Source organism: Lithobates pipiens, unplaced genomic scaffold, assembly GCF_037356315.1.
Source record: "Lithobates pipiens isolate NorthernLeopardFrog02 unplaced genomic scaffold, aLitPip1_a1.2 Scaffold_19, whole genome shotgun sequence".
NCBI classification, from domain to species: domain Eukaryota; kingdom Metazoa; phylum Chordata; class Amphibia; order Anura; family Ranidae; genus Lithobates; species Lithobates pipiens.
The window spans coordinates 118007389-118033330 of record NW_027507764.1 but is presented as its reverse complement, the minus strand read 5'-3'; the positions used below and the strand labels follow the sequence as shown (position 1 = coordinate 118033330).

General features: G+C 43.7%; 1 protein-coding gene across 5 annotated transcripts in view; it reads right to left on the bottom strand.

Annotated features, from left to right (window-relative positions):
* The window catches only part of XYLB (xylulokinase), a 242160-nt gene that overhangs the window by 153380 nt on the left and 62838 nt on the right, over window positions 1-25942 (bottom strand). For all 5 annotated transcript variants that reach the window (XM_077491188.1, XM_077491191.1, XM_077491187.1 and 2 more), the window contains one exon: window positions 13329-13444. In XM_077491188.1, coding sequence (XP_077347314.1) covers window positions 13329-13444 — 116 coding nt within the window. The remainder of the gene's footprint in view (window positions 1-13328; window positions 13445-25942) is intronic.

The following is a 25942-nucleotide window of genomic DNA, read 5'->3' as shown; positions in this document are numbered from 1 at the left end:
TTTACAATATCAGTTTAATATTTACTGTTCATTTATTCCTGGCAAGCGCAACCTCGCAGCAGACACACTCCTACGTTTTAATTACACCTCCTTTTTCGAACAGGTGCCCGGAGCCGATCCGGTTTCAGACACTATCCCTGCTTGGTCTCAGCTGACCCTGGATTAGCACAACATCTGCGTACAGTGACCCAGCTCATCAACTGCTCATTCTCCCGCAACACCCTCAAAGCCTACCAGACGACCTGGAGAGCCTTCAACCAATTCCTGGCACGCCGCTCCCAGGAATCTTCAAACATCAAGCAGATACTAGCCTTTATCTCGTATTGCCATACCCAGCTTTATCCCATAACCCTATTCGGCTGTACCTAGCCAGCATCCAACCTTTCTTGTCTCTACTGGACCCCACAAAACCTTCCTTATTGACATCCCACTCGATCTGGGCCATTCTACGCGGCACCCAGAAACTCCAACAGGTGGTCAGTGCGAAACGTTTACCCATAACGAGTGACATCTTTAGGGGTATGTCGACCATCCTGACTACTTCTCCATTCGGTCTCCTCCCCAGTGTGGTCCTACAAGCGGTCATATACTTGGCCTACTACGGGTTCATTGCGACCTGGAGAGTTCACCTGTAGCAACCCTGCAAGCCAAATGCTACGTAGACATCACCTGGTCCGCTACCAAGATCACTTCATCCTCCACCTTTCAGTTTCTAAAACCAAGCAGGCAGGCTCTGGGGTACCTTTACAAAACTAGTAATAGCTGGTGTCCAGTTATCATACTCAATCAACTGCTGTCACTCCTACCAGAACAGTCGGACTCCAGTCCACTTCTTCCTTTCCCTGTCAAACCCAGGAGTGCCTGTCAGTTCATGAAACACATAAGGATCCTTCTCTGCAACCTTCGCCTAAGCCCTAGCCAGTACTCCGGTCACTCCTTTCGCATTGGGCCAGCCTCAGCAGCATCCCCGCCACGGGGTCCCAGACCATATCAGTAAGAGACAAGGCAGGTGGAAGTCTGCCTGCTTCACCCGGTACATCACCAATCCACAAGTGGAGATGGTTCATGCATTTACCAAACTCGCTCAATGAACAAACTTAAACTAATAAAACTATCCCCTACCTAAATGTTTTTGCCCCCTTATTTTGGTATACTGTCCATTAGACCAAGGCCCACTTTCAGGTTCATTTCATGTGATAAGTCTTATGTTAACTCTGATGTTAACTCTGATGGTTATCCATATTCGTGTCGGCCATAGGGCTTCAACCATAAATAGGAAGGCCAGTATGGTGGCCTGAATTTATGGGAGATATCTGAGGGATATTTAACCAGCCTGCTCACTTGTGGTCTTTGTCGCACTCCCAGCCCCTTTTTAGGGCATTTCTCAAATATTCATTTCTCACAGATTATTCATTTCATTTCATTTCCTATCTAGGGTATGCCCTCTTATTTTGGTATACTGTCCATTAGACCAAGGCACACTTTCAGGTCCATTTCATGTGATAAGTCGTATGTTAACTCTGATGGTTATCCATATTCGTGTCGGCTATAGGGCTTCAACTATATATATATATATATATATATATATATATATATATATATATATGTGGAAAAAAATATTGTATTTTGTATGCTTATGTCATGCAAACTCAGCACAATAAAAATGATCTGTTAACAACAAATTGCTTTATCTGCCAAAGGATTTGTGCAGCTAGTTTTTGATCCAGCCTCCCTGCAACATCATATAGCTAGACCCTAGACCCTAGACTTCCACTGCCAATTCACTGATAGGGTACAAGCACACCCACACCCTACTGATTGAACAATGAAGGAATAGTATACTCAGATAAGGCATGGTCTGCTCTCCTATCGACAGTTCACTTTCTGCACATGTGCACTAAGCAAAGCCTGATTGGCCCCCAATGCAGGCCCTCCCTCCGCCTCTCTAAATGCTGTTACAGGAGACAAATTGAGGCACATACCTTAGTTGGATTCAAAAAATAAATTTTAATTGGGACTAAAGCACAACATTTTTTCTTAGTTTTGAACTTGTATCAGTTTTCGAAATGTCCCTTTACTTCCTATTTGGCATAACATCAATAAAAAACTGTACTACAAACACAACAGAAAAGACCATCATTTAACCAAGTTACAGTATGTACTCCCTAAAAAAAAAAAAAACAAACATATTTTTAATACATATGTGAAAGTGTAGTGCCAAATATTTTAATGCAGTTAGTACAGGTGTCTGAATCTGATAATTACATAGTATATAGTAGGATTAAGAATGGGAACGGTACATGGATCACAACACAGGCCAAACACAATTGCAAATGTTTTTGGTAAGCAAATTTGTTCACAAATGTTAATTTCAACACTGTATTTAGCTGATTGTCTTAACTTCAGGACAAGCAGTAAGAGTAAATTGCTACTGAATCTTTATATAAAGGGTGCCTTGAAAAAGTATTCATACCCCTTGAAATTGAAATACAGGAGCTGTCTTGAAGCTGTCATTACCAATAAAGGATTTTGTACGAAGTATTAAATACATTTCAGTTAGCTAACTCAATACTTTTTCCCTGTGTCACTCCATTTTATTACCCATATTTTAACTTCTGAATGTATTTGATTTGGTTTCTTTGTATGCATGGATTGTTACCGACGTGGTGAAAATGTCATGTCAATAGCACCTTTAGAAATATATTTACCTAACACAATCTTTTGAGAGTTGATATGGAAAAATCGACCCCCTAGGATAAAGGCCCAAAGGTGGAAGGTGGCCTTGCGCTGCCAAACCCCTGGCTGTACTATTTGTCTTCTCAATCGCAGGACATGATAGGCACCATGGTCCCAGAGGGAGAACACAGTAACAGAATCCCCAGCGCCTCAGAGAACATTATGCTGCATACAGTAGGTGGAAAATCTATTCCGACTGCCCTTGAGGCACTGGCCTTCGGTAAACTCCAAAGAAGCTTGGGGAAGGGGGAGGAGTCCAGTGACGTAGATGTCTGTGAGGTCACTGGATCTCCGACAGAACTCCCTGAAGACCCGGAAGCCGGAGAATTTTGATCGATCAAAAAAAGAATCGATTAATCGAGGAATTAATCTTTAATTTCCACAGCCTTAATATATATATATATCAATTGGGGGGCTTTGGTGACATGTCAGGGGTCTGAACAAACCCCTGACACATCCCCTTTGAGACAGAGAAAGAGGGCTGAGGACACAGATTCCCCAGTCCCTTTCTTAGCACTGAAATTGAATGGATAGGAGACAGAGGATCCTGTTCATTCATAAACTGAAGCTCATTACAGGACATAGAGAGCATTTGGTAGCGATCACTCTCTATGGCCAATTCAGAAAAGGAAGGAGCCGGTAAATGACATATTCCTTCCTCCGCTCTCCATCCTGACATCCCCCACAGCTTCCAGGAGAGGAGAGGAGGAGCCAGCTGAGGGGAACGATGGGGGGGGACGTAGGAAGAGGACAGGGGACCAGAGAACACGGGGTTAGAGGAAGAGGAAGAGGAGATCATAGTGATTGGAGGAGGAGGAGGACAGGGGTCAGGAGAACACAGGGCTGAAGGAGAAGGACACGGTGGACATTGGGGGATGATCGATGTGGCAGAGGGACAGTTGCTCGCACCGATCTCCCTGTATGGCATTTCAGCTGACAGCCGCGGGAGGGAGAGGAGGAAAAGCCATGCAGGGAGATCGATGCTCACAATTGTCCCCCCGCCGCACCCGATCATGGTCCCAATCAAGGAACAATCATCCATGTATGCAGTGTGGGTCACAGTGCCCCCCCCTTCTTGTGGGGGCCCGTGTGCAGTGAACTCCCTGCACACATGGATGATACACCACTGGTTCTATAGTGTTCCTCATTTCCAAAAGCAAGTCTGTGTTTCTGCTTGGACCCCAAATGATTTGTACTATATTTACTATATTGAATACACAATACTATTTTTATGTGGCTTACCCTCACACATCTCCCTTTACTAATATCTATAATATGAAAGGGAGGTGTTCTGTAGTTCAGCCAGGGAGAACTCATGTAGGGCTGACATGATCAACAGGTAATTTCCTGGGCTTGCAGCATTTATAATCAGATAAAATACAGGGACATGTACATAAAGTATATTGCAGAGATGTGCTGAATATGTTTTTTTTTCTTTTGCTTTTTTTATTTAATTTATGTTAGTGCAGCAATCAATTACCAAGGATGCTGATTGCACAGTATAACATACAGAGAGCCACTAGAAATCTACAAAACTGTATATGAAATACGATCATGAAAAAGAGCAGAGCAAGCAATCATAAATCTGAAAGGCATATAAAAATTAGGTGAAGATAAATACGCAATATTAACACATGAAGGATATTCACTGAGGATAAAATATAATCTGGTTTAAAGACAACAAGTTGAGTATTGCAGTGCTCATTGACACTTTTATTCTTTGGCCTAGCTACATTTTCCGGGATTTGACATCTCCCTCCTTCTTCAAGTAGCAGGTGCACTACGAGTCCAAATAAAGCTTTGCTGAATACTGCAATACTCATGTTATCCTGAGACATTATGTATATTCTGTAAAGAAGAATTCAGATCTAATTTAAACAATGACATTACATTGTTTTAAAATGTAGAGTCGATGAAACACAACTAATTAACCTCTTTTCCTCGCATTTTTGCCCTCTTGAAAATTTTGTTCATTTGTCCACATTGTCCACTACATCATGCTTTTGGAAAATTCTGCTTACACAGTGAAAATCATTCAAAGCCTGCCAGAGTATACACTGCATCATTTTTTCTTGGTTCAAACCATCAGCTGCGGCTTATAGAGGAGGAGGAATGACCACAGAACTCAATAAACTCAAAGTTTTCTGCGTGTTTTCTTGGACAAGTTAGGTTTTCTTGTGCATGCTAAATTGTTAAGCCTCGTACACACGATCGGATTGTTGGCCAATAAAACCGTGGACTTTTGTCCGAAGGGGGATGGCCCAAACTTGTCTGTGCATACATATGGCAAGGAATTGTTGGTCAACAAACAACTGACGTACTACGGGGTTTTTCAGCTCTTTAGCGCCACCCTTTGGGCTCTTTCTGCTAATTTCGTGCTAGTAGAAGCTTGGTGAGTGTTGATTCGTGCTTTTCATTTCACACTTTTGATTTTACGCTTTTCATTTTGCTCTTTTCACTTTGTGCTTTTCAGTTTGTTTCTAAACGGCCGTTCATCAACCAGACATGTTGTGGAATCAGAGGAGATAACCTGTTATTTATTATTGGCCTTGGAGTTATTGCTTTGACATAATTTTTTTGGTTGAATAATGATTTGATTTGGTATATTTTCTATATTTTTGGATGCATAGAATGCAACTTTTGGTTATGTTCTATTGGCAGATAACATGGCAAATTTTTTTTTTTGTTTTCTTTTTTTTTTTAATGCACAATACAAAAATTGTGGAGAATAATACTTGTCTATGTGTTTTACTTCAAATGACAGTTTGGGAGTAGGTAGTTACATTTAAAAAAATATATAATGTAAAATTAACAAGGGACACCAACATAGTTGTATCTTTGATCTTAAAAACTACGGGATAATGGTGTTGTGGTAACTTGCCCAAAAAAAAAAAGCATAATAATATTGTACTTGATATGACTAGAAAAAAAAGCCTTTGAAAATGTGTTTGCCATAACTCCATCAGTATCACCAGCAAAGCAGCTTCATTATTATCCCATTAACCACCTCCCGCCCGCCCTATAGCCGAATGACGGCCGTAGAGCAGACGGGTTCCTTCGCCTGGTCGTCTCTGGACGGCCTTGTGTTTAGCCGGGGGCGCGCATCGCGGAAGTTTTGTATTCGCTGTGTCTCCTAGAGACAGGCAAACACAGATCGCCATGAACGGCCAATCAAAGCGGCCGTTCACAGCACGATCGCAGCTGCCAATGGGAGATGATCTCAAATGTAAACATATGAGATCATCTCCCATTGCCGTGTCTCTCCCTCCTCACACAGAGACAGCGTGTGAGGAGAGAGAGGATCTGTAAGTCAGCCCCAGTGCCAACTGTCAGCCCCAGTGCCATCTGTCAGCCCCAGTGCCATCTGTCAGCCCAGTGCCATCTGTCAGCCCAGTGCCATCTGCCAGTAGTGCCAGTGCCGCCAGTGCCACCTGCCAGTGCCACCTGCCAGCGCCACCCGTCAGCCCCAGTGCCGTCAGCCCCAGTGCCGTCAGCCCCAGTGCCGCCAGTGCCGCCAGTGCCAGTGCCACCTGCCAGCACCAGTGCCACCTGCCAGCACCAGTGCCATCAGTCAGCCCCAGTGCCGTCAGCCCCAGTGCCGCCAGTGCCGTCAGCCCCAGTGCCGCCAGTGCCGCCAGTGCCGCCTGCCAGTGCCAGTGCCACCTGCCAGCACCAGTGCCACCTGCCAGCGCCAGTGCCATCCGTCAGCCCCAGTGCCGTCAGCCCCAGTGCCTTCAGTGCCAGTGCCACCTGCCAGTGCCACCTGCCAGCACCAGTGCCACCTGCCAGCGCCAGTGCCATCCGTCAGCCCCAGTGCCGTCAGCCCCAGTGCCGCCAGTGCCACCTGCAAGCATCAGTGCCACCTGCCAGCACCAGTGCCACCTGCCAGCGCCAGTGCCGTCCGTCAGCCCCAGTGCCGCCAGCCCCAGTGCCGCCAGCCCCAGTGCCGACAGTGCCACGTGCCAGTGCCACCTGCCAGTGCCAGTGCCACCTGCCAGCGCCAGTGCCACCTGCCAGCGCCAGTGCCATCCGTCAGCCCCAGTGCCGTCAGCCCCAGTGCCGTCAGCCCCAGTGCCGCTAGCGCCAGTGCCACCTGCCAGTGCCACCTGCCAGTGCCACCTGCCAGGGCCATCTGCCAGCTGCAGTGCCATCTGCCAGCCCCATTTGCCAGAGCAATTAGCCAGAGCAAATAGCCAGCACCATCTGCCAGTGCCAGTGCCATCTGCCAGTGCCAGCCCCAGTGCCATCTGTCAGCGACATCTGCCAGCGACATCTGTCAGCCCCAACTGTCAGCCCCATCTGTCAGCCCCATCTGCCTCCAGTGCCATCTGCCTCCAGTGCCATCTGCCTCCAGTGCCATCTGTCAGTGCCACGTGTTGTCAGTGCCACGTGGGGTCACTTTGTGGGCATTTCCATTGTCCTGGTGCTCCAGGGCCTTCAAAACTGTAATAGGTGGTTGAGAAATAAGATGTGTAATTTATGCTCCTAGAACGCCTGATGGTGCTATTTCAATATTGGGCCTCTGTATGTGGTCAGGCTGTGTAAAAGTCTCACACATTTGGTATCGTTATACTCAGGAGGAGTAGTAGAACGTATTTTGGGGTGTCATTTTTGCTATGTACATGCTATGTGTTGGAAATATCTTATAAATGGACAACTTTGCGTAAAAAAAATGCGTTTTCATTTTTTTTCCACATTTTCCCAAAACTTCTGGAAAAAAAATGAACCATCCAAATGACTCATTATGCCTCATAGATTATACGTTGGGGTGTTAGCTTTCCAAAATGGGGTCACTTTGTGGGCATTTCCATTGTCCTGGTGCTCCAGGGCCTTCAAAATTGTAATAGGTGGTTGAGAAATGAAATGTGTAATTTATGCTCCTAGAACGCCTGATGGTGCTATTTCAATATTGGGCCTCTGTATGTGGCCAGGCTGTGTAAAAGTCTCACACATTTGGTATCGTAATACTCAGGAGTAGCAGAACGTATTTTGGGGTGTCATTTGTGGTATACACATGCCATGTGAGAGAAATAACCTATTACATTGAAAATTTTGTGAGAAAAAAAAAAAAAAAAATCTTCATTTTGCAAAGAATTGTGGGAAAAAGATGACAACATCAAAAACCTCACCATGCATCTTAGTAAATACCTTGGAATGTCTACTTTCAAAAAAGGGGTCATTTGGGGGGTATTTTTACTTTCCTGACTTGTTCGGGTCGCAAGAAATGAGATAGGCCACCAGTACATCAGATGTGATCAATTTTGTGCGATTCGCACCACAGCTTGTAGACTCTCTAACTTTCACAAAGACCAAATAATATCCACTAATTTGGGTTATTTTTACCAAAGATATGTAGCAGTATAAATTGTGGCCAAAATTTATGAAAAAAAAATTATAATTTGCAAAATGTTATCACAGAAACAAAGAAATATGCGTTTTTTTCAAAATTTTCGGTCTTTTTTCATTTATAGCGCAAAAAATAAAAACCCCAGAGGTGATCAAATACCACCAAAAGAAAGCTCTATTTGTGGGAAAAAAAGGACACAAAATTCATTTGGGTACAGTGTTGCATGACTGAGTAATTGTCATTCAAAGTGTGAGAGCACCAAAAGCTGAAAATTGGTCTGGTCAGGAAGGGTGTTTAAGTGCCCAGTGAGCAAGTGGTTAAAGAAGAAGAGAATGCGTGCTACATTTTGAGATTTCATAATCTGCCCCGTCACGAATGTTAATTCTCCTTTACAAACACTAGCTTCTGGCTCGTCCTTTCTTCCGAGAATGCGTGTTTGTACTTTGGACTTTTGTCTGACGGACTTGTGTACACACACTTGAAAATCTAGACAACAGATGTCTGCAGAAAATTTTAAAACCTGCTATCCAACATTTGTCTGTGGAAAATCCGACAACAATTGTCCGATGTGTACACGCGGTCGGATTTACCGGCAACAGCCTGTCATCACACATTTCCCGTCGGGAGAGTCCGATCGTGTGTACGGGGCTTTAGGTTTTCTTGTGCATGCTATATTGTTAGGCCCCATACACACTATCAGATTCTGCTGATTTTTGTCTTCAGATTTACCAAAACCATGTAGTGCAAGGGCCTGCCTGATTGCATACACATTGAAACTCCTAAGGTTTGTCCTCATATTATAGGGTTTTGGTAAATCAGAAGACAAAAATCAGCAGAAAATCTGATAGTGTGTATTGGGCTTTAGAATAACCACTGTACCAGACAATCCATATTAAGGAACCACAAAATGAAAGCAGGCTTTAAAAAGAATATTTTACATTATTATGGTAAAAAAAAAATACAAAACTTAGCAAAGTTTTTTTTTTAACTTAGGAAAATATATTGTATATTTTCTGTATTTTCATTTTTAAGGTGGAGCTCTTTACAGAGAACAATGGCTCAAACCAGAACAGAAAAAGGCCTTTTTAACACTTTCTCAAAATACTGAACACTTAACAAACACATCTATGGCGGTAATGTGCGTGGTTTGTATAGTTTGCATCATGCTTAACGTGTGTTAAAGGCAAGTTAAAAGCACTCCCCAAATGCCATATGGGCATCTGAGATACATTTGACAAAAGTTAAGAATGCACCCCAAATGCCTAGGTTTTTTTCTTAGCTGCTATGAACAAGGCCTAACGTGCTGCAAATGTGCCACAGACATCGTAAACTCACTGCAAACTCATGCAGGTGTCTTTATGATGCATTTCCATAGACATGAATAGAAGGAATTGAGAAGATTCAACCCCTTCCTAAATCCACATGAGGCTTCATTTTTAAAGTGCAGCAAGGTGGCAGGATGCAAAAGCTTCACGTTTTGATAATGTGCCCCAAACTCCTGCTTTTAATGCCAGTGTGAACAGGGCCAGAGACATAACGCCGTCTCACTGTTGTGTACAAATTGTTCCCTACAAAGTTTCTTTCACAATGGTTTTATTGGAAAGATTTGGCTAAGAAAGACATTTACAATGAAAAAAAAAGTCACAAAGTAGACACTAAACTATTGTCAGCATCAGAATAAGGGTACCATTTGCCACAACATTTCAATGACAAAGAGAGTCTGAAAGTAAATAGCTCCTGCTCTGTGTCACGGTTGCACCCTGTATTAAATGTTTATTGGTAAAACAAAGATTATATTTGCAGACTTTTCTTACATTGGTTCACTTAAGTATAAAGATATATATATATATATATATATATATATATATATATATATATATATATATATACACAGTATATATATATATATATATATATATATATATATTTTTTTTTTATTATTATTATTTTTTTTTTTTAATATATATATATATATATATATATATATATATATATATATATATATATATATATATATATATAGATAGATAGATAGATAGATAGATAGATAGATAGATAGATATTTATTCAAAAGTATTGGGACACCTGCCTTTACACGCACATAAACTTTATTGGCATCCCAGTCTTTGTCCGTAGGGTTCAATATTGTGTTGCCCCACCCCCCTTTCCATTTGCAGCTATAACAGCCTCAACTCTTCTGGGAAGGCTGTCCACAAGGTTTAGGAGTGTGTCTATGGGAATTGACCATTCTTCCTGAAGCACATTTGTGAGGTCAGGCACTGATGTTGGACAAGAAGGCCTGGCTCATAGTCTAATTCATCCCAAAGGTGTTCTATTGGGTTGAGGTCAGGACTCTGTGCAGGCCAGTCAAGTTCCTCCACCCCAAACTCGCTCATCCATGTCTTTATGGCCCTTCTTTGTTCACTGGTCCAAATCATTTGGAGGAGTGGGGTTGTCTTTCAGGGGTTGGGCTTGGCCTCTTAGTTCCAGCGAAGGGAACTCTTAAGGAATCAGCATACCAAGACATTTTGGACAATTTCATGCTCCCAATTTTGTGGGAAAAATACACAAAGCAAGGTCCATAAAAACATGGATAAGCGAATTTGGGGTGGAAAAACCTGACTGGCCTTTTTCACCTGCTGATCTGGCCAGTAACACACCTCCTATATTAGATTGCCCCCACTCTGGATGAAGAACATGGGCACCTTTGGACAGCAGTACTGTCAGTCTGGGGGGAGGGGAGTGTTAGATGTATTAGCAGATTTAAATACACCAACAAATTGAAGCCAAGCTCCAGCTCACACTGCAGTTACACAAGCAGTTATAGTAACATTTCTTTTTTCTTTTGGGATGAAAGTTTTACATGAATTGGTAAGTGCAAAATAATAAATGTTTGCTTTTGGGTTTAGTACCGCTTTAAAAAATATAAAATAAAAATGACAGTGATGTCATATCACAAGATTGGATGAAGAAATGCTAAAACTTTTGGCAGGTTAAACAGTTTAAAAAAAAAAAAATATATATATATATATATATATATATATATATATATATATATATATATATATATATATATATATGACATACTGTATGTGTATGCCTGAAAATCAGCTTTAAATGCAATAAATGGAATGGTCAATGATGAAGTATAAAGTGAGGACACTCATAGAAATGAATGAATACGATTTTACCGCTGAATGGTTGATAGTAAACAACGGAAGATTACTGCACATTATAGATTGCCTTATCTTATTAAATAAGAATGAAATCTAAAGAAAAAGACAAGAAAAATAAGTACTTGGACGTATAACTGTTGTCATATGTAGCATTATCCTCATCATTTAATATGAATTAAAATGGGAAAACTACATGCTGCTTTTCAAGTGGTTTTATCGCCAGCTAACTACCTTTATTGATGCTTCTGCATAGTAATCAATAGTTTATTAATTAGAATAATAGCAGCCACATGGTGATATGCATCTGCACATTATCCAATATACAGAACATAATACACACCGTCAAGACATGGTATTAAACTGTCACTGCTTTAAAAGGAAATTATAGTCTATTTTCAGTGAGTACGCATTTTGAGTTATTGTTGTAAAGTTTATTTTAAGGCTATGTTTATACATAAAATTAAAGCTGTTTAATCTCCTTATATGTTGCCTTCCCTGGTTCTTTACCCTCATAAATATGCTAATGAAATGTCCTAAATAGAATCTTTCTGTTTTCATTACATACTTTATATTGGACCCATGCAATGCTCTGCATCCGGAGCCCACCCTACTTTAAAGCCTATTAGAGCCTCCGGCTCTAATCAGGTGCTTCAAAGAAAACAAAAACCACCGCTGTAATTAATGTTGCGGCGTTCTGAAATGGGTCGGATGCATGAATAGGGGGTGTCGGCAGGGATGGAAAGGGGAGGCAGCACCCATGCTCCCTTAATGGATGTTAAGGTGTGTTAAAACCGCTCCACAAATGGGACATTACAGGAAATAAACTAATTTTAATGCCTCGCAACCGCACTGCAAACACCTGCCAGAGCATTTGCGAAGTGTTACCATAGACTTGAATGGGAGGCGATGAAAGGCTTCAAACTCCTTCTGACTCGACATGAGGCTTCAGTTTTGTAGCAAAGAGACGCTAATGTTTTGATCATGTGAACAGCACAATGTGCTGTCTATTGTATCATTTGCATAGGTGTGCACCTCAAATGCCTGCTTTTAATGCCAGTGTGAACTTAGCCTAATGCCGCGTACACACGACTAGACTTTTCGACTAGACTTTTCGCCGGACAATTCGATCATGTGTGGGCTTCATTGGACCTTTGCTGTCTAAAAATCAGATGGACTTTAGATTTAAAACATGTTTCAAATCTTTCCGACGGACTCGAGTCCGGTCAAAAAATCAGTTTGTCTGTACGCTAGTCCGACGGATGAAAAACCGACACTAGGGCAGCTATTGGCTACTGGCTATGAACTCCCTTATTCTAGTCCGGTGATGTGTCGAATAGTGTCCCCCATCGGATAGTGTCCACCCTGTACTGCGCTTACGCAGTACAGAGGACAAGGAGATTCCGAAAGTCTCCAAAGATGAACGGCGCCTGTGCTGTGAGTCCAGGTTCAAGCCCCACCATCCAAGCGGACATAGAGTTAGAATAAAAAATATCCGAGTGAAGCGAGGCCGTGCCCAAAGCGTGGCGAGCGAAGCGAGCTCGCGAGGGGCCCTGTTACTATGTGCTACCGTATGTCCACTTGGAGATTTTCGGAGTCTCCTTCTCCTCCGTACTGCGCAAGTGCTGAGCTTGTGCATTACGGGGCGGACACTATCCGATGGCTGGACAGTTTTTGACAGAACACCGGTCGTACGTCATCATGTTCTAATCCGTCGGACTTTGGTGTGCTTGTGTGTGGCCAAGTCCGTTCGTTCAGAAAGTCTGTCGGAACTCCGCCGAAAGTCCGTCGGGAAGACCGTCGGAAAGTCTGGTCGTGTGTATGCAGCATTAAATGTACATCGACAAAGTGGCCTCACTGCGCTGGATCACATATCTGATACGTGGTCCAGCATTTCTGGGTAGGGGTGCATTGCCTCTAAAAAAAAATTTTCAGAGTTGGTGGAAGCTTTACAGAATCAGTGAGGAAGACATGAACCAATTTCAGACTCATCAGCTATTTACTGCAGAAAGCATGACATTATGATATAACTTGGTTATGTCAAATTAATCAGTATAGGTGTCGGTACTTACCATAGTAAGGCCATATAATCGTCAGACTGTACTGGATTGCAGAATATATGCCCCTCCAGAGCAGGGGTGGGCTCTTGAATCCAAAGAAACAGAGTGTCACTTGTACCAAGGCTGACCTGTAGTAAGATAAGAATCTGGTTGGTTGAGATAAGAATACAGAAGGAGACTATATGGGGTTGATTTACTAATGGCAGATAGGCTGTAGACTTTCCAAGTGCACTTTATTTTCCACAGAGCTTGATAAATGTGGTAAAGCTCTGCTGATTTCTATCAGCTAATCATGTGCAAAGAAATGTTTTTTTTCCATGCACCTGATTGGGTATTCTTTACAAAATGAAGTTTGTCACATTTACTAAGAAAAATGTGCAACTACACTTGCAAAATGCACAATCTATTTGCCTACTTTGATGCGTGGCTTTGTTGCAACTTTGACGCGACTTGAAGCAATGCTTGTGTAATTTTTAGGTCTATGTACCTCACGTAGCATCAAAGTTGGACCAAAGTAGTGCAGGGAGTACTTTAGGGCCCCTTTTACACTTGTACGACCTGAAAGTCACACGACTTTGACATAACTTGAAACAATGCCTGTGTAATCTTGAGGTCTATGGACCTCAAGTCGCATCAAAGATAAGAACGGTACTCATTGGAAATCATGGGGTATGACTTTGCAGTCCCAAGTCGCAGGACAAGTCACACAAGTGTGAAAGGGACCCTAAACAAATACACTTTACTATTATAATTGCTTTGCATTAATGCAAATATTAGCTTTAGGACCGCGTCACCAGCAACACTAATCACCAAAATGCAACTGCAGCTTTCCCTAAGGCTATATTCTCACTGGAGATTAAGGCCGGTGCAAATTGCAGAGGTAGTTCCTTCTGCGGATGTCAGCAGCTCTCAGAAAGTAGGTGAGGCCACCAGCCCCGTTCACTATCACAGCAAGTGGCAGCCAGCAGCCACATTGATTGGCCACTCTCTGCACAGCCAGCCTGCAGAGGAGCCTAAAGCGTGGAATAGATTTAGCAGAACTGGAAACTACTTTGTTGACTGTACCCTTTTCTACGGTTATTGTCACTCTATGGAGGTTTTCCTTTTAGACCCTTTAGTGATGACAGAACTACCAGAGACTTAAAACGAAGCTCCATCCAAAAGGGGACGTTTTCTTTTATGCCTCCTTCCCCCCTCCACTGCCACATTTGGCACCGTTCAGGGGGGAGGGGAGAGTGGGTACCTGGTTTTGACAGGTACCCGCTCTCACTTTCGGCTGTGGCGAAGTCATCCAGAAGTTTGCCCCCCCTCCTCCTTCCCCCGCTGTAGGGCCATTTACAAAGCACAGCATACATGGGCAATATGGAACCTACCCGAGATGACGGTGGCAGCACCCGAGAGCCAATTGAAAAATCGGCTCAGGTGAACACACCGCTGGATTCGTGGACAGGTAAGTGTCCTAACATAAAAAGTCAGCATCTACAGCATTTGTAGCTGATGACTTTTATTTTATGTCTGAAGAAGCCTGGAGCTCCTCTTTAAGCTGGCCATACACTGAAGATTTATGTCGTTCAGCGTGGAAGGACAAATGTCCTACTGCAGCTATGGCATTTTGACAGCTGGCCACACCGGCTGTCAAAATAACTAAGTAGCGGCATGGGAGGACATGGGAGGACATGGGAGGACATGGGAGGACATGGAAGGACATGGGAGGGGAACAGCCTGATATGATCAACTACCAAAAAAATTCAGCTGATTCATTGGGAACAATGAACTGGACGAAATTTGCATACTGTATGGCCAGCTTTAGTTATGTAATACACAGTACTTATGCAAACGGATTATAATGGAATTAATTATTTATTCTTTCCCTTCAATAACCCCATTTGAATGTAATAAGTCTTAATAAAGGTCATTAAAACTAACAGACATAACCTTTGCCCATAAACCTATTTATTCTATAAAAAACTATTACTGGAGGCGCTATGCAAACAATAAACAAAGTTGTGCGGAGGCTGAAGCAGATAAGTGCTGCGCCAGCTCCAGCAACAAGGTCATCCCTATGTCCCGCTTCAATAAGAAAACAAATTCATTAATGTGTAAAAGGCCTATTATTTTACAGGCCTCCTTATTAGATTATGGTTAGGCGTACTATTAGAGATGTGACCTTTAATTTGTTCTGCTATTATGCAAAAACGATGGATCCTTTAATAAGCAGAACTGCAGATCGCAAAGTTTGCTTAACCACTTCAGTCCTGGAGGATTTGGCTGCTCAATGACCAGAGCACTTTTTATAATTTGGCACTGCGCTGCTTTAACTGCTAATTGCGTGGTCATGCAATGCTGTACCCAAACAAAATTAGTGTCCTTTTTTCCCCACAAGTAGAGCTTTCTTTTGATGGTATTTGATTGTCTCTGTGATTTTTATTTTTTGCAATATAAATGGAAAAATACTGAAAGTTTTTAAAAAATATATTTTCTACTTTTTGTTATAAAAAAAAATCCTCCGTAATAGGTCTCCAATCTCTGGCAAGGGTCAACTGGGGATTAGTTGCGTTAAATTGACCAGCATACAAATTGCTTTGGTCCACAATAGATCTATAGAGATCTTCCGTGAAAAACAGTGAATAAAAATCAAGTGACATGAATTTCAGGTTGGCCAGTGAATGGGGGAATTACGGGTGCTGCAGAAGTGGTGGGCTCCCAATTCGGATTGGCAAATGCAGCAGGAAGGGCATTATGGGCTAGACGGGCCTGTATTTGTCTTCTTGGTGGCAGCGGGACACTTATCTCTTTGTAGATAATTTTAACCCCTGGAATTGCTCCTGATGAATGGATTAACTCCACGAAACGCATAGAGCGCTTTTTTGCTACCATTTGCAAGCATGTGTCTGAAATCCCCCCCCCCCCCCCCCCACTTTATCTACAATGTTCTATGTTTCAATCAATCGAAGATTATTTCTGTTCTTTTTTCTAATCATGAATTTTCTAATGAGATGTTGATTACCAATGTAAATCATGTTGTAACATGTGTTTGTATACATACTTATATGAAATATAACTTATTGATACTATTGTTTATCATGTTATTATTGTTTACTCTCTCAATTTTCTAATTCAGTCAATGAATTTCAGACATGTCCTTGCATACCTACTTTGCAGCTATGCTTCATTTAAAGTCCCACCTCATTTTCTTTGTAATACCGAATCAGGGATGGAGGTAGATGAATTTATACATTCATTGCCTCATTTAAAGTCCCAACTTCCCCCCTCCCCCCCACTTTTTGGCAGCGGGACACTAGTTGTGCGAGCCACCTCACCAGCTTGAACTGCACTTATGGGACTCGCCACGTCACTACGTGATACTGCACTGCTGGATGTATGACCAGGATGTACTAGGCTGCTGGTACTTGCCAGTTCACCAGAAGGATTAGTGGCACTAGTACTGGCTCTCTGCTCCATAAGAGACCTGCGGTTCTTGCACCTCAACAACAGCAGATGAACAGGGTCGGGTATGCCTCACCTTGGCAGAGACCACTACCACATCATCAGAGCTTCACTCTCATCTGTCATGCTCAGAAACGTGTAGGCCTCTTCACTAGTGTACCTTCCATTGGACATTTTGGCCTCTAAATTTACTGGTACACTAGGAAAAAAAGAGCACTGACTGTCAGCGACTGCTTCCAAAGCTACCAAAAAAACTGTTAGCGTTCACAGGGATCAGGCCTGACTCTGTGAATGTTGCAGTTAAGTGTTTAGTATTTTGTAAGTGACAGTGATCGATTGCTACTGCACTTGGGTGGGCTGGGCTGGGCGGAGGGGCTAAATGCAGGTGCTAGCAGGTATCTGGGTTGATTCCGCTAACACTGCGTTTTTGGCAACCCTAAACTACTGGGGACTCTAGTATAGATCTGATCAGATCAGATATTGATCCGTTCAGACACTATACTACTAAGATAGGTGTATGGTGTGTGCGTGGATGTTAGAGCTACTGGCACTATTCTGACACTACCTGGGGTGACGCAGACCCTAATTGACACTAAAATGAAATACCGAACTGATATCACCCGCCACATGATCAGGGGGTTAAACCTTTTATTAGGTAATATACGACGGGTGCCCTGTACGGGGCCCCGTGATTTATATCAGAAGCACAGTATGTGCTCATGTGGTACAAAGATTAGTCCTGTCAATTAGTCCTCCTAACAACTGGTTATGTGTATAAAAGACACCCGTCCACAGAATCTCTTTCTACCATTCTAACTTCACCATCATGGGCAAGGCCAAAGAGCTGTCAAAGGACGTCAGGCACAAGATTGTAGACCTGCACAAGCCTGGAATGGGCTACAAGACCATCAGCAAGAAGCTTGGTGAGAAGGAGACAAGTGTTGAAGCAATTTTTCACAAATGGAAGAAATACAAAATGGCCATCAATTTGGACGGTCTGGAGCTCCATTACAAGATTTCATCTCATGTGGTTAGGATGATCATGAGAAAAGTGAGGGATCAGGGAGGAGCTTGTGAATGATCTCAAGGCAATTGGGACCACATACATAATAAGGCGTACCTGTAGGTACACTGAATATCTCCTATACTTGATGGAATTGTGCTCTGAATGAACGGCGCACACCATGACTCCCATGCGCTTGAGTGATGTTATCACAGGCCAACCATTCAATCGACAGAGAGCTCGAACCCAGAGGGAACAATAGGTGAATACAGAAGCGCCGACAGTGGTGCCAGCGTGCCACTGGAGGGCTTCATTTTAACCACTTCCCACCAGCCGTATGCATATATGTAGCCTCTTGGTGGGTGGGCAACCATATGTAAATATATTACCACACTGGGAGCATGGTAATCTGTGGGTAACGGAAAGCTCCTGATGCATATTTGTGATCAGGAGCCTTCCGATCAAGTGAACGCTGTGACAACCAATCACAGCCGTCACAAATTTGGAATGCCTACCTCTGCCTCCTGGCATTTAGAACCTCTTAAGGGGCCCGGGAGGTGGGAAGGGGTTAATGTAACTCTGTCATAATGTGCTAGTATGCAGTGCACATTGTAACTTAACCACTTCAGCCCCGGAATGATTTACCCCCTTAATGACCAGGCCATTTTTTGCGAAACAGCACTGCGTTACTTTAACCACTTGCCGACCGCCTCACGCCGATGTACGTCGGCAGAATGGCACGGGCAGGCATAAGCACGTACATGTACGTGCTTTGCCTCCCGCGGGTCGGGGGCCCGATCGGGCCCCCGCCCGGTGCCTGCGGCGGTCGGTTTTCGTTCGGGAGCGATCCCGGACGAGGGGACGGCCATTCATTCATGGCCACCCCCTCGCGATCGCTCCCGACGAATGGAAATCCCCGGTGACATCACTTCCTCTCCTGTAATGTAAACACAGGAGAGGAAGTGATGTATTCTCTCCTCCGTGTCGGTATTTTTCGTTCCGACACGGAGGAGAGCGGATCAGTGAGTTGCACCAACACATCCCACACACAGTAGAACATGCCAGGCACACTCACACCCCCCCTTTACCCCCCGATCACCCCCCCAATTACCCCTGCCCCCCAGTCACAGTGACACCAATGTCATTTTTTTATTATTTTTTTTTTTTTTTTTGCATTGGTGTCATTTGTGACTGTAATAACTGTTAGGGCAGTTAGGGTTAGCCCCCTTTAGTTCTAATGTACCCCCCTAACCCCCCCAATAAAGGTTTAACCCCGTGATCACCCCCCGTCGCCAGTGTCACTAAGGCTGGGTTCACATTGCAGCGGTTTATGAGAACGAATGTGATTCGCACCGCACTGCAGTGCAAATCACATCCGATCTCTGTGCGATTCGAGTTCAGCCATTCGCCGCACCCGCCGCACCCGCCACACCCGCCGCACCCGCCGCAAATTCGCACGGGACCCTTTTTTTGGCCCGCAGCAGAATCGGATCGCATGGGTGTTCACACCATGCGATCCGAGTTTGCAGATCGCACTGCGATATGCGAACTGATCTGGGGGTGTCAGTAACATTTCACTGACACTCCCAGCAGTTCGCATAGGGCAGTGTGAACTGCCGCCGGGAGGCATGCGATGCGGGAACCCGCCGCGGATTCGCGGCGTTTCCGCATCGCTCCAGTGTGAACCCAGCCTAATAAGCGATCATTTTTCTGATCGCCGTATTAGTGTCACAGGTGACGCTAGTTAGGCAGGTAGGTATTTAGGTTCGCCGCAGCTTTTTATAGCGCTAGGGACCCCCATATACTACCGCATAAAGCCCCCTGATTGCCCCCTAGTTAACCCTTTCACCAGTGATCACCATATAACTGTTACAGGTGACGCTGGTTGGTTAGTTATTTTTTTATAGTTTCAGGGCACCCGCCATTTATTACCTAATAAAGGTTTAACCCCCTGATCACCCGGCAGGTGTCATTTGTGACTAATAACTGTTAGGGCAGTTAGGGTTAGCCCCCTTTAGTTCTAAGGTACCCCCCTAACCCCCCCAATAAAGGTTTAACCCCGTGATCACCCCCCGTCGCCAGTGTCACTAAGGCTGGGTTCACATTGCAGCGGTTTATGAGAACGGATGTGATTCGCACCGCACTGCAGTGCAAATCACATCCGATCTCTGTGCGATTCGAGTTCAGCTATACAGATAGTATGGCTGAATTCGTGTCGCACCCGCCGCACCCGCCGCAAACTCGCACGGGACCCTTTTTTTGGTCCGCAGCAGAATCGGATCGCATGGGTGTTCACACCATGCGATCCAAGTTTGCAGATCGCACTGCGATATGCGAACTGATCTGGGGGTGTCATTAACATTTCACTGACACTCCCAGCAGTTCGCATAGGGCAGTGTGAACTGCCGCCGGGAGGCATGCGATGCGGGAACCCGCCGCGCATTCGTGGCGTTCCCGCATCGCTCCAGTGTGAACCCAGCCTAATAAGCGATCGTTTTTCTGATCGCTGTATTAGTGTCACAGGTGACGCTAGTTAGGCAGGTAGGTATTTAGGTTCGCCGCAGCTTTTTATAGCGCCAGGGACCCCCATATACTACCGCATAAAGCCCCCTGATTGCCCCCTAGTTAACCCTTTCACCAGTGATCACCATATAACTGTTACAGGTGACGCTGGTTGGTTAGTTATTTTTTTATAGTTTCAGGGCACCCGCCATTTATTACCTAGTCTCACTAGTGTACCCCTAAATTTAGGGGTGTCTACTTTCTAAAATGGGGTCATTTGGGGGGGGGGGTTTGTGCCATCTTGGCATTTTATGGCCTTCAAAACTGTAACGCCCTTAGAAAGCCTGAAGGCGGTGCTTGGTTTTTGGGGCCCCGTACGCGGCTAGGCTCCCAAAAAGTCCCACATATGTGGTATCCCCGTACTCAGGAGAAGCAGCAGAATTTATTTTGGGGTGTCATTTCACATATGCCCATGGCATGCGTGAGCAATATATCATTTAGTGACAACTTTGTGAAAAAAAAAAAAAGTTTGTAATTTTCCCGCAACTTGTGGCAAAATATAAAATATTCCATGGACTCAACATGCCTCTCAGCAAATAGCTTGGGGTGTCTACTTTCTAAAATGGGGTCATTTGTGGGGGTTTTGTGCCATCTTGGCATTTTATGGCCTTCAAAACTGTAATAGGTAGTGAGAAGTGAACTCAAAAAATTACGCCCTTAGAAAGCCTGAAGGCGGTGCTTGGTTTTCGGGGCCCCGTACGCGGCTAGGCTCCCAAAAAGTCCCACATATGTGGTATCCCCGTACTCAGGAGAAGCAGCAGAATTTATTTTGGGGTGTCATTTCACATATGCCCATGGCATGCATGAGCAATATATCATTTAGTGACAACTTTGTGAAAAAAAAAAAAAAAAAAAAAAAGTTTGTAATTTTCCCGCAACTTGTGGCAAAATATAAAATATTCCATGGACTCAACATGCCTCTCAGCAAATAGCTTGGGGTGTCTACTTTCTAAAATGGGGTCATTTGTGGGGGTTTTGTGCCATCTTGGCATTTTATGGCCTTCAAAACTGTAATAGGTAGTGAGGCGTGAAATCAAAAATTTACGCCCTTAGAAAGCCTGAAGGCGGTGCTTGGTTTTCGGGGCCCTGTACGCGGCTAGGCTCCCAAAAAGTCCCACATATGTGGTATCCCCGTACTCAGGAGAAGCAGCAGAATTTATTTTGGGGTGTCATTTCACATACGCCCATAGCATGTGTGAGCAATATATCATTTAGTGACAACTTTGTGTAAAAAAAAAAAAAAATTTTTTTTTTGTCATTATTCAATCGCTTGAGGCAAAAAAATAAAATATTCAATGGGCTCAACATGCCTCTTATCAATTTCCTTAGGGGGTCTACTTTCCAAAATGGGGTCATTTGGGGGGGTTTTGTACTGCCCTGTCATTTTAGCACCTCAAGAAATGAGATAGACAGTCGTAAACTAAAAGCTGCGTAAATTCCAGAAAACGTACCTTAGTTTGTAGATGTGACAACTTTTGCGCAAACCAATAAATATACAATTATTGACTTTTTTTTTACCAAAGACATGTGGCTGAATACATTTTGGCCTAAATGTATGACTAAAATTGAGTTTATTGGATTTTTCTAATAACAAAAAGTAGAAAATATCATTTTTTTTCAAAATTTGCGGTCTTTTTACGTTTATATCGCAAAAAATAAAAATCGCAGAGGCAATCAAATACCATCAAAAGAAAGCTCTATTTGTGGGAAGAAAAGGACGCAAATTTTGTTTGGGTACAACATTGCATGACCGCGCAATTACCAGTTAAAGCAGCGCAGTGCCAAAGTGTAAAAAGACCTCTGGTCATTTACCAGCAAAATGGTCCGGTCTGAAAGTGGTTAACAGACAATTGTGCAGTCGTGCGGTGCAGTACCCAAATAAATTGATGTCATTTTTTTTCCCACAAATAGAGATTTCTTTTGGTGGTATTTGATCACCTCTGCGGTTTCTATTTTTTGAGCTATAAATAAAAAATAGACCGTCAATTTTGTAAAAAAAAAATATTCTTTCTGCTATAATACATATCCAAAAAAAAGTAAAAAAAAAAATTTCTTCATGGATTTAAGGCTGATATGTATTCTTCTACATATTTTTGGTAAAAGAAAATCCCAATAAGCGTATATATTGATTGGTTTGCGCAAAAGTTATAGCGTCTACAAACTAAGGGATAGATTTATGGACTTTTAATTTTTTTATGTTTTTTATTAGTAATGGCAGCAATCAGCGATTTTTAGCAGGACTGTGATATTGCGGCACACAAATCTGACCCTAAGTGACACTTTTTGGGGACCAGTGACACCAGTACAGTGATCAGTGCTAGAAAAAATACACTGATTACTGTAAAAATGACACTAGCAGGGAAGGGGTTAACACCAGGGTCGATCAAAGGGTTAAAAGTGTTCCCTGTATTTTTTTTATTATTGGTTATTTTTTTTCCATGAAAGTGGTGTTACCCTTTAATAGCTTAAAGACCGCCCACCGCATATATACTGCTCTACTGCGCAAAACAACGTGCCTGTACGTTGTTTCCTGCAATAGATACTGTGGGTGTGTGCGCAGCAGCTTCACGGAGGAGGAGCCAATTTTCGCTCCACAGAGAGGCAGAATGGGGATCTTCCTATATAAACAAGGCAGATCCCAGTTCTGACAGGGGAGAACATGGAGATCTGCTGTTCCTAGTGATTAGGAACAGCAATCTCTGTGTTCTTCATGTGCTGACATGATATATGTGGTAGGCAGTCTTTAAGCGGTTAAAGGGTAACAAATATAAAATAAAAATAATATAGTATATATAATTGCAACTCAAGACATATTATAATTGAACTTTATTAAAAATGGCCTTTCCTTTTCAATCTACTGTGTAGTTTTCTGTAAAATGCAATACAATATGGCAACATGGTGTACAGAACGCTCCCTGAAAATGTAATTTCCTCCTTGCGTGATTGCCTTACTGATTTTTCCAAAAGTCTACCCTTAGATACAAATCAAATTTTTGGCATCTTCTGCAACGTGTCATTTTTGGTGAGATCATGTCTAAAGGGATAAGCAGCTGATAATTATAAAATCACTCCCATACAGATTCATTTAGCACATGGCCACAACCAAACAACCAGCTATTTCTTCAGAATAATAAAATGTAAGAATCTGCAACAAAAGTGGAGTTACTCTTTAAACTGCCTGTGTGCCCAAATAGTTTTTTTCAGTGTGGGACTTTACTACTGCTTTAAGTCTAAGATTCTTTACAATGAAGTTTCTCTAAACTGGATCCTTTGTCTATGCTATGCTATCTATGCTGTGACCAAAAATGATGAACCTCCATCCGCCCGTCCTTCATAACCCCCAGCCTAATGTAAGCCTCAGACACACCTACTTGCTAGGTGCTTGCTTAGGTGTTCCTGATGGGGAAAAAAATGGGGCTGTTCCTGTACTGTTGGAGTATGACCCCATTTGAATCCAGCGTGGCTTACTGTGCAGGTAAGTACATTAGCAGACAAGATTTTGGGTAAAAATCAGATAAGGCTGACACAACTGGTAAGTAGGCACCTGAGTGGGCAGTCAAGGCTTGATTTAGGATAGGGGCCCAGTGGGCAGACTGAAGGACTTTTTATCAAACATGAAATTGTTCTTCAAAGTAGACAAGCTTCAAATTAAGCAAAATATAGTGTGAAACTAACAACAGTAGGGATGAGCTTCGTGTTCGAGTCGAACGTACGTTCGACTCGAACATTGACTGTTCGTGCGTTCGGCGAATTCCGAACGTTTTGGCCGTTCGCGTCAAAATTCGAGTGACGCGCGCGCGGACCACAATGCACTGCGTTGGCGCAGTGCATTGCTGCCCGATGATTGGCCAAGCATGCACTGTGACCCCGCATGCTTGGCCAATCGCAGCGCCGGCAGCGAGGAGAGCCATGATTGGCCACAGGCATCCTGCCTGTGGCCAATCATAGCTCAGGCTGTGTAGTGCACGCCCCACACTATATAAGGCCGCCTTTAAGGCGGCCTCCTGTAGTGTGTTACTTTGCATCTGAAGCAGTGGGTGTTCTGTGTACCTTCAACACAGTACACACCAATCGTTTTTGGCTGATTTCCTATCTTGCTGCTGTGTAGTGGTTGTTGTCTGTGCCCTGACTGCAGTATACACCACTATATTCACCTCACCTATATAGCTAGTGATCTAGCTTTAACCACTTAACAACTGCCCATTGCCGATTAACGGCTTCAGGGCGGTTGTTTAACTCAGAGAGGCCGTTAATTAACGGCCTCCCAGAATTCTGCTCTCGCGTGCCCCGAGGTGTGCGCACTCGAGAGCATCCGTGACCGCCGGGTCCATAGGACCCGGCGCATCACGGTAAACGGCCGCTCATAGCGGCCGTTTACCACGTGATTGCTCCGTCAAATGACGGAGTGATCACTTGGAAACAAACCGGCGTCATGTTATGACGCCTGTTCCTCCCTCCCCTTTCTGTACCGATCGGTACAGCGGAGGGGAAAGAGATCGGTGTCAGCAGCGATGTGGGCTGCATCTGCAGTGCCCACATCGCTGCTCACCGAATTTAACCCCTCAATTCCCTGCCAATACTCTGCAATACCAGTGCATACTCTGCAGTACCCTGCCATTACTCTGCAGTACCCCGCCATTACTCTGCAGTACCCCGCCATTACTCTGCAGTGCAGTACCCCGCCATTACTCTGCAGTGCAGTACCCTGCCATTACTCTGCAGTGCAGTACCCTGCCATTACTCTGCAGTACCCCGCCATTACTCTGCAGTACCCCGCCATTACTCTGCAGTGCAGTACCCCGCCATTACTCTGCAGTGCAGTACCCTGCCATTACTCTGCAGTACCCCGCCATTACTCTGCAGTACCCCGCCATTACTCTGCAGTGCAGTACCCCGCCATTACTCTGCAGTGCAGTACCCTGCCATTACTCTGCAGTAGCCCCCATTACTCTGCAGTAACCCCCATTACTCTGCAGTACCCCCCAATACTCTGCAGTACCCGCCATTACTCTGCAGTACCCCCAATACTCTGCAGTACCCTGCTATTACTCTGTAGTACCCCGCCAATACCCCGCCAATACTCTGTAATACCCTGCCATAAATTGCCATACCCAGCCATACTCAGAGATACCCAGCCATACTCGGTGATACCCTGAAATACCCAGCCATAGACGCCCCCCACCCCTCACCGCCCTCCGGTGCTTCTACCAACTCGCCAGTACGATCAAAGCCAGAATCTTTTTTTTATTTTTTATTTCAGGCTTCCCAGCCTAGAGGTGAGATGTGGGGTCATATTGACCCCCCAGATTTCACTGTAAAGAGGACCTGTCACCCCATATTCCTATTACAAGGGATGTTTACATTTCTTGTAATAGGAATAAAAGTGATCAAAAATATATTTTTGGGAAAAAAAATGTCAAACTAAAATAAATAAAGTAAAATGAACAATAAAAAAATAAAATAAAAATTAAAGCGCCCATGTCCCCATGTGCTCGCATGTGCCACACATGTGAGGTATCGCCAAGAATGTTAGAGCGAGAGCAATAATTCTAGTCCTAGACCTCCTCTGCAACTCAAAACATGTAACCAGTAAAAAAATATTTAAAGCGTCGCC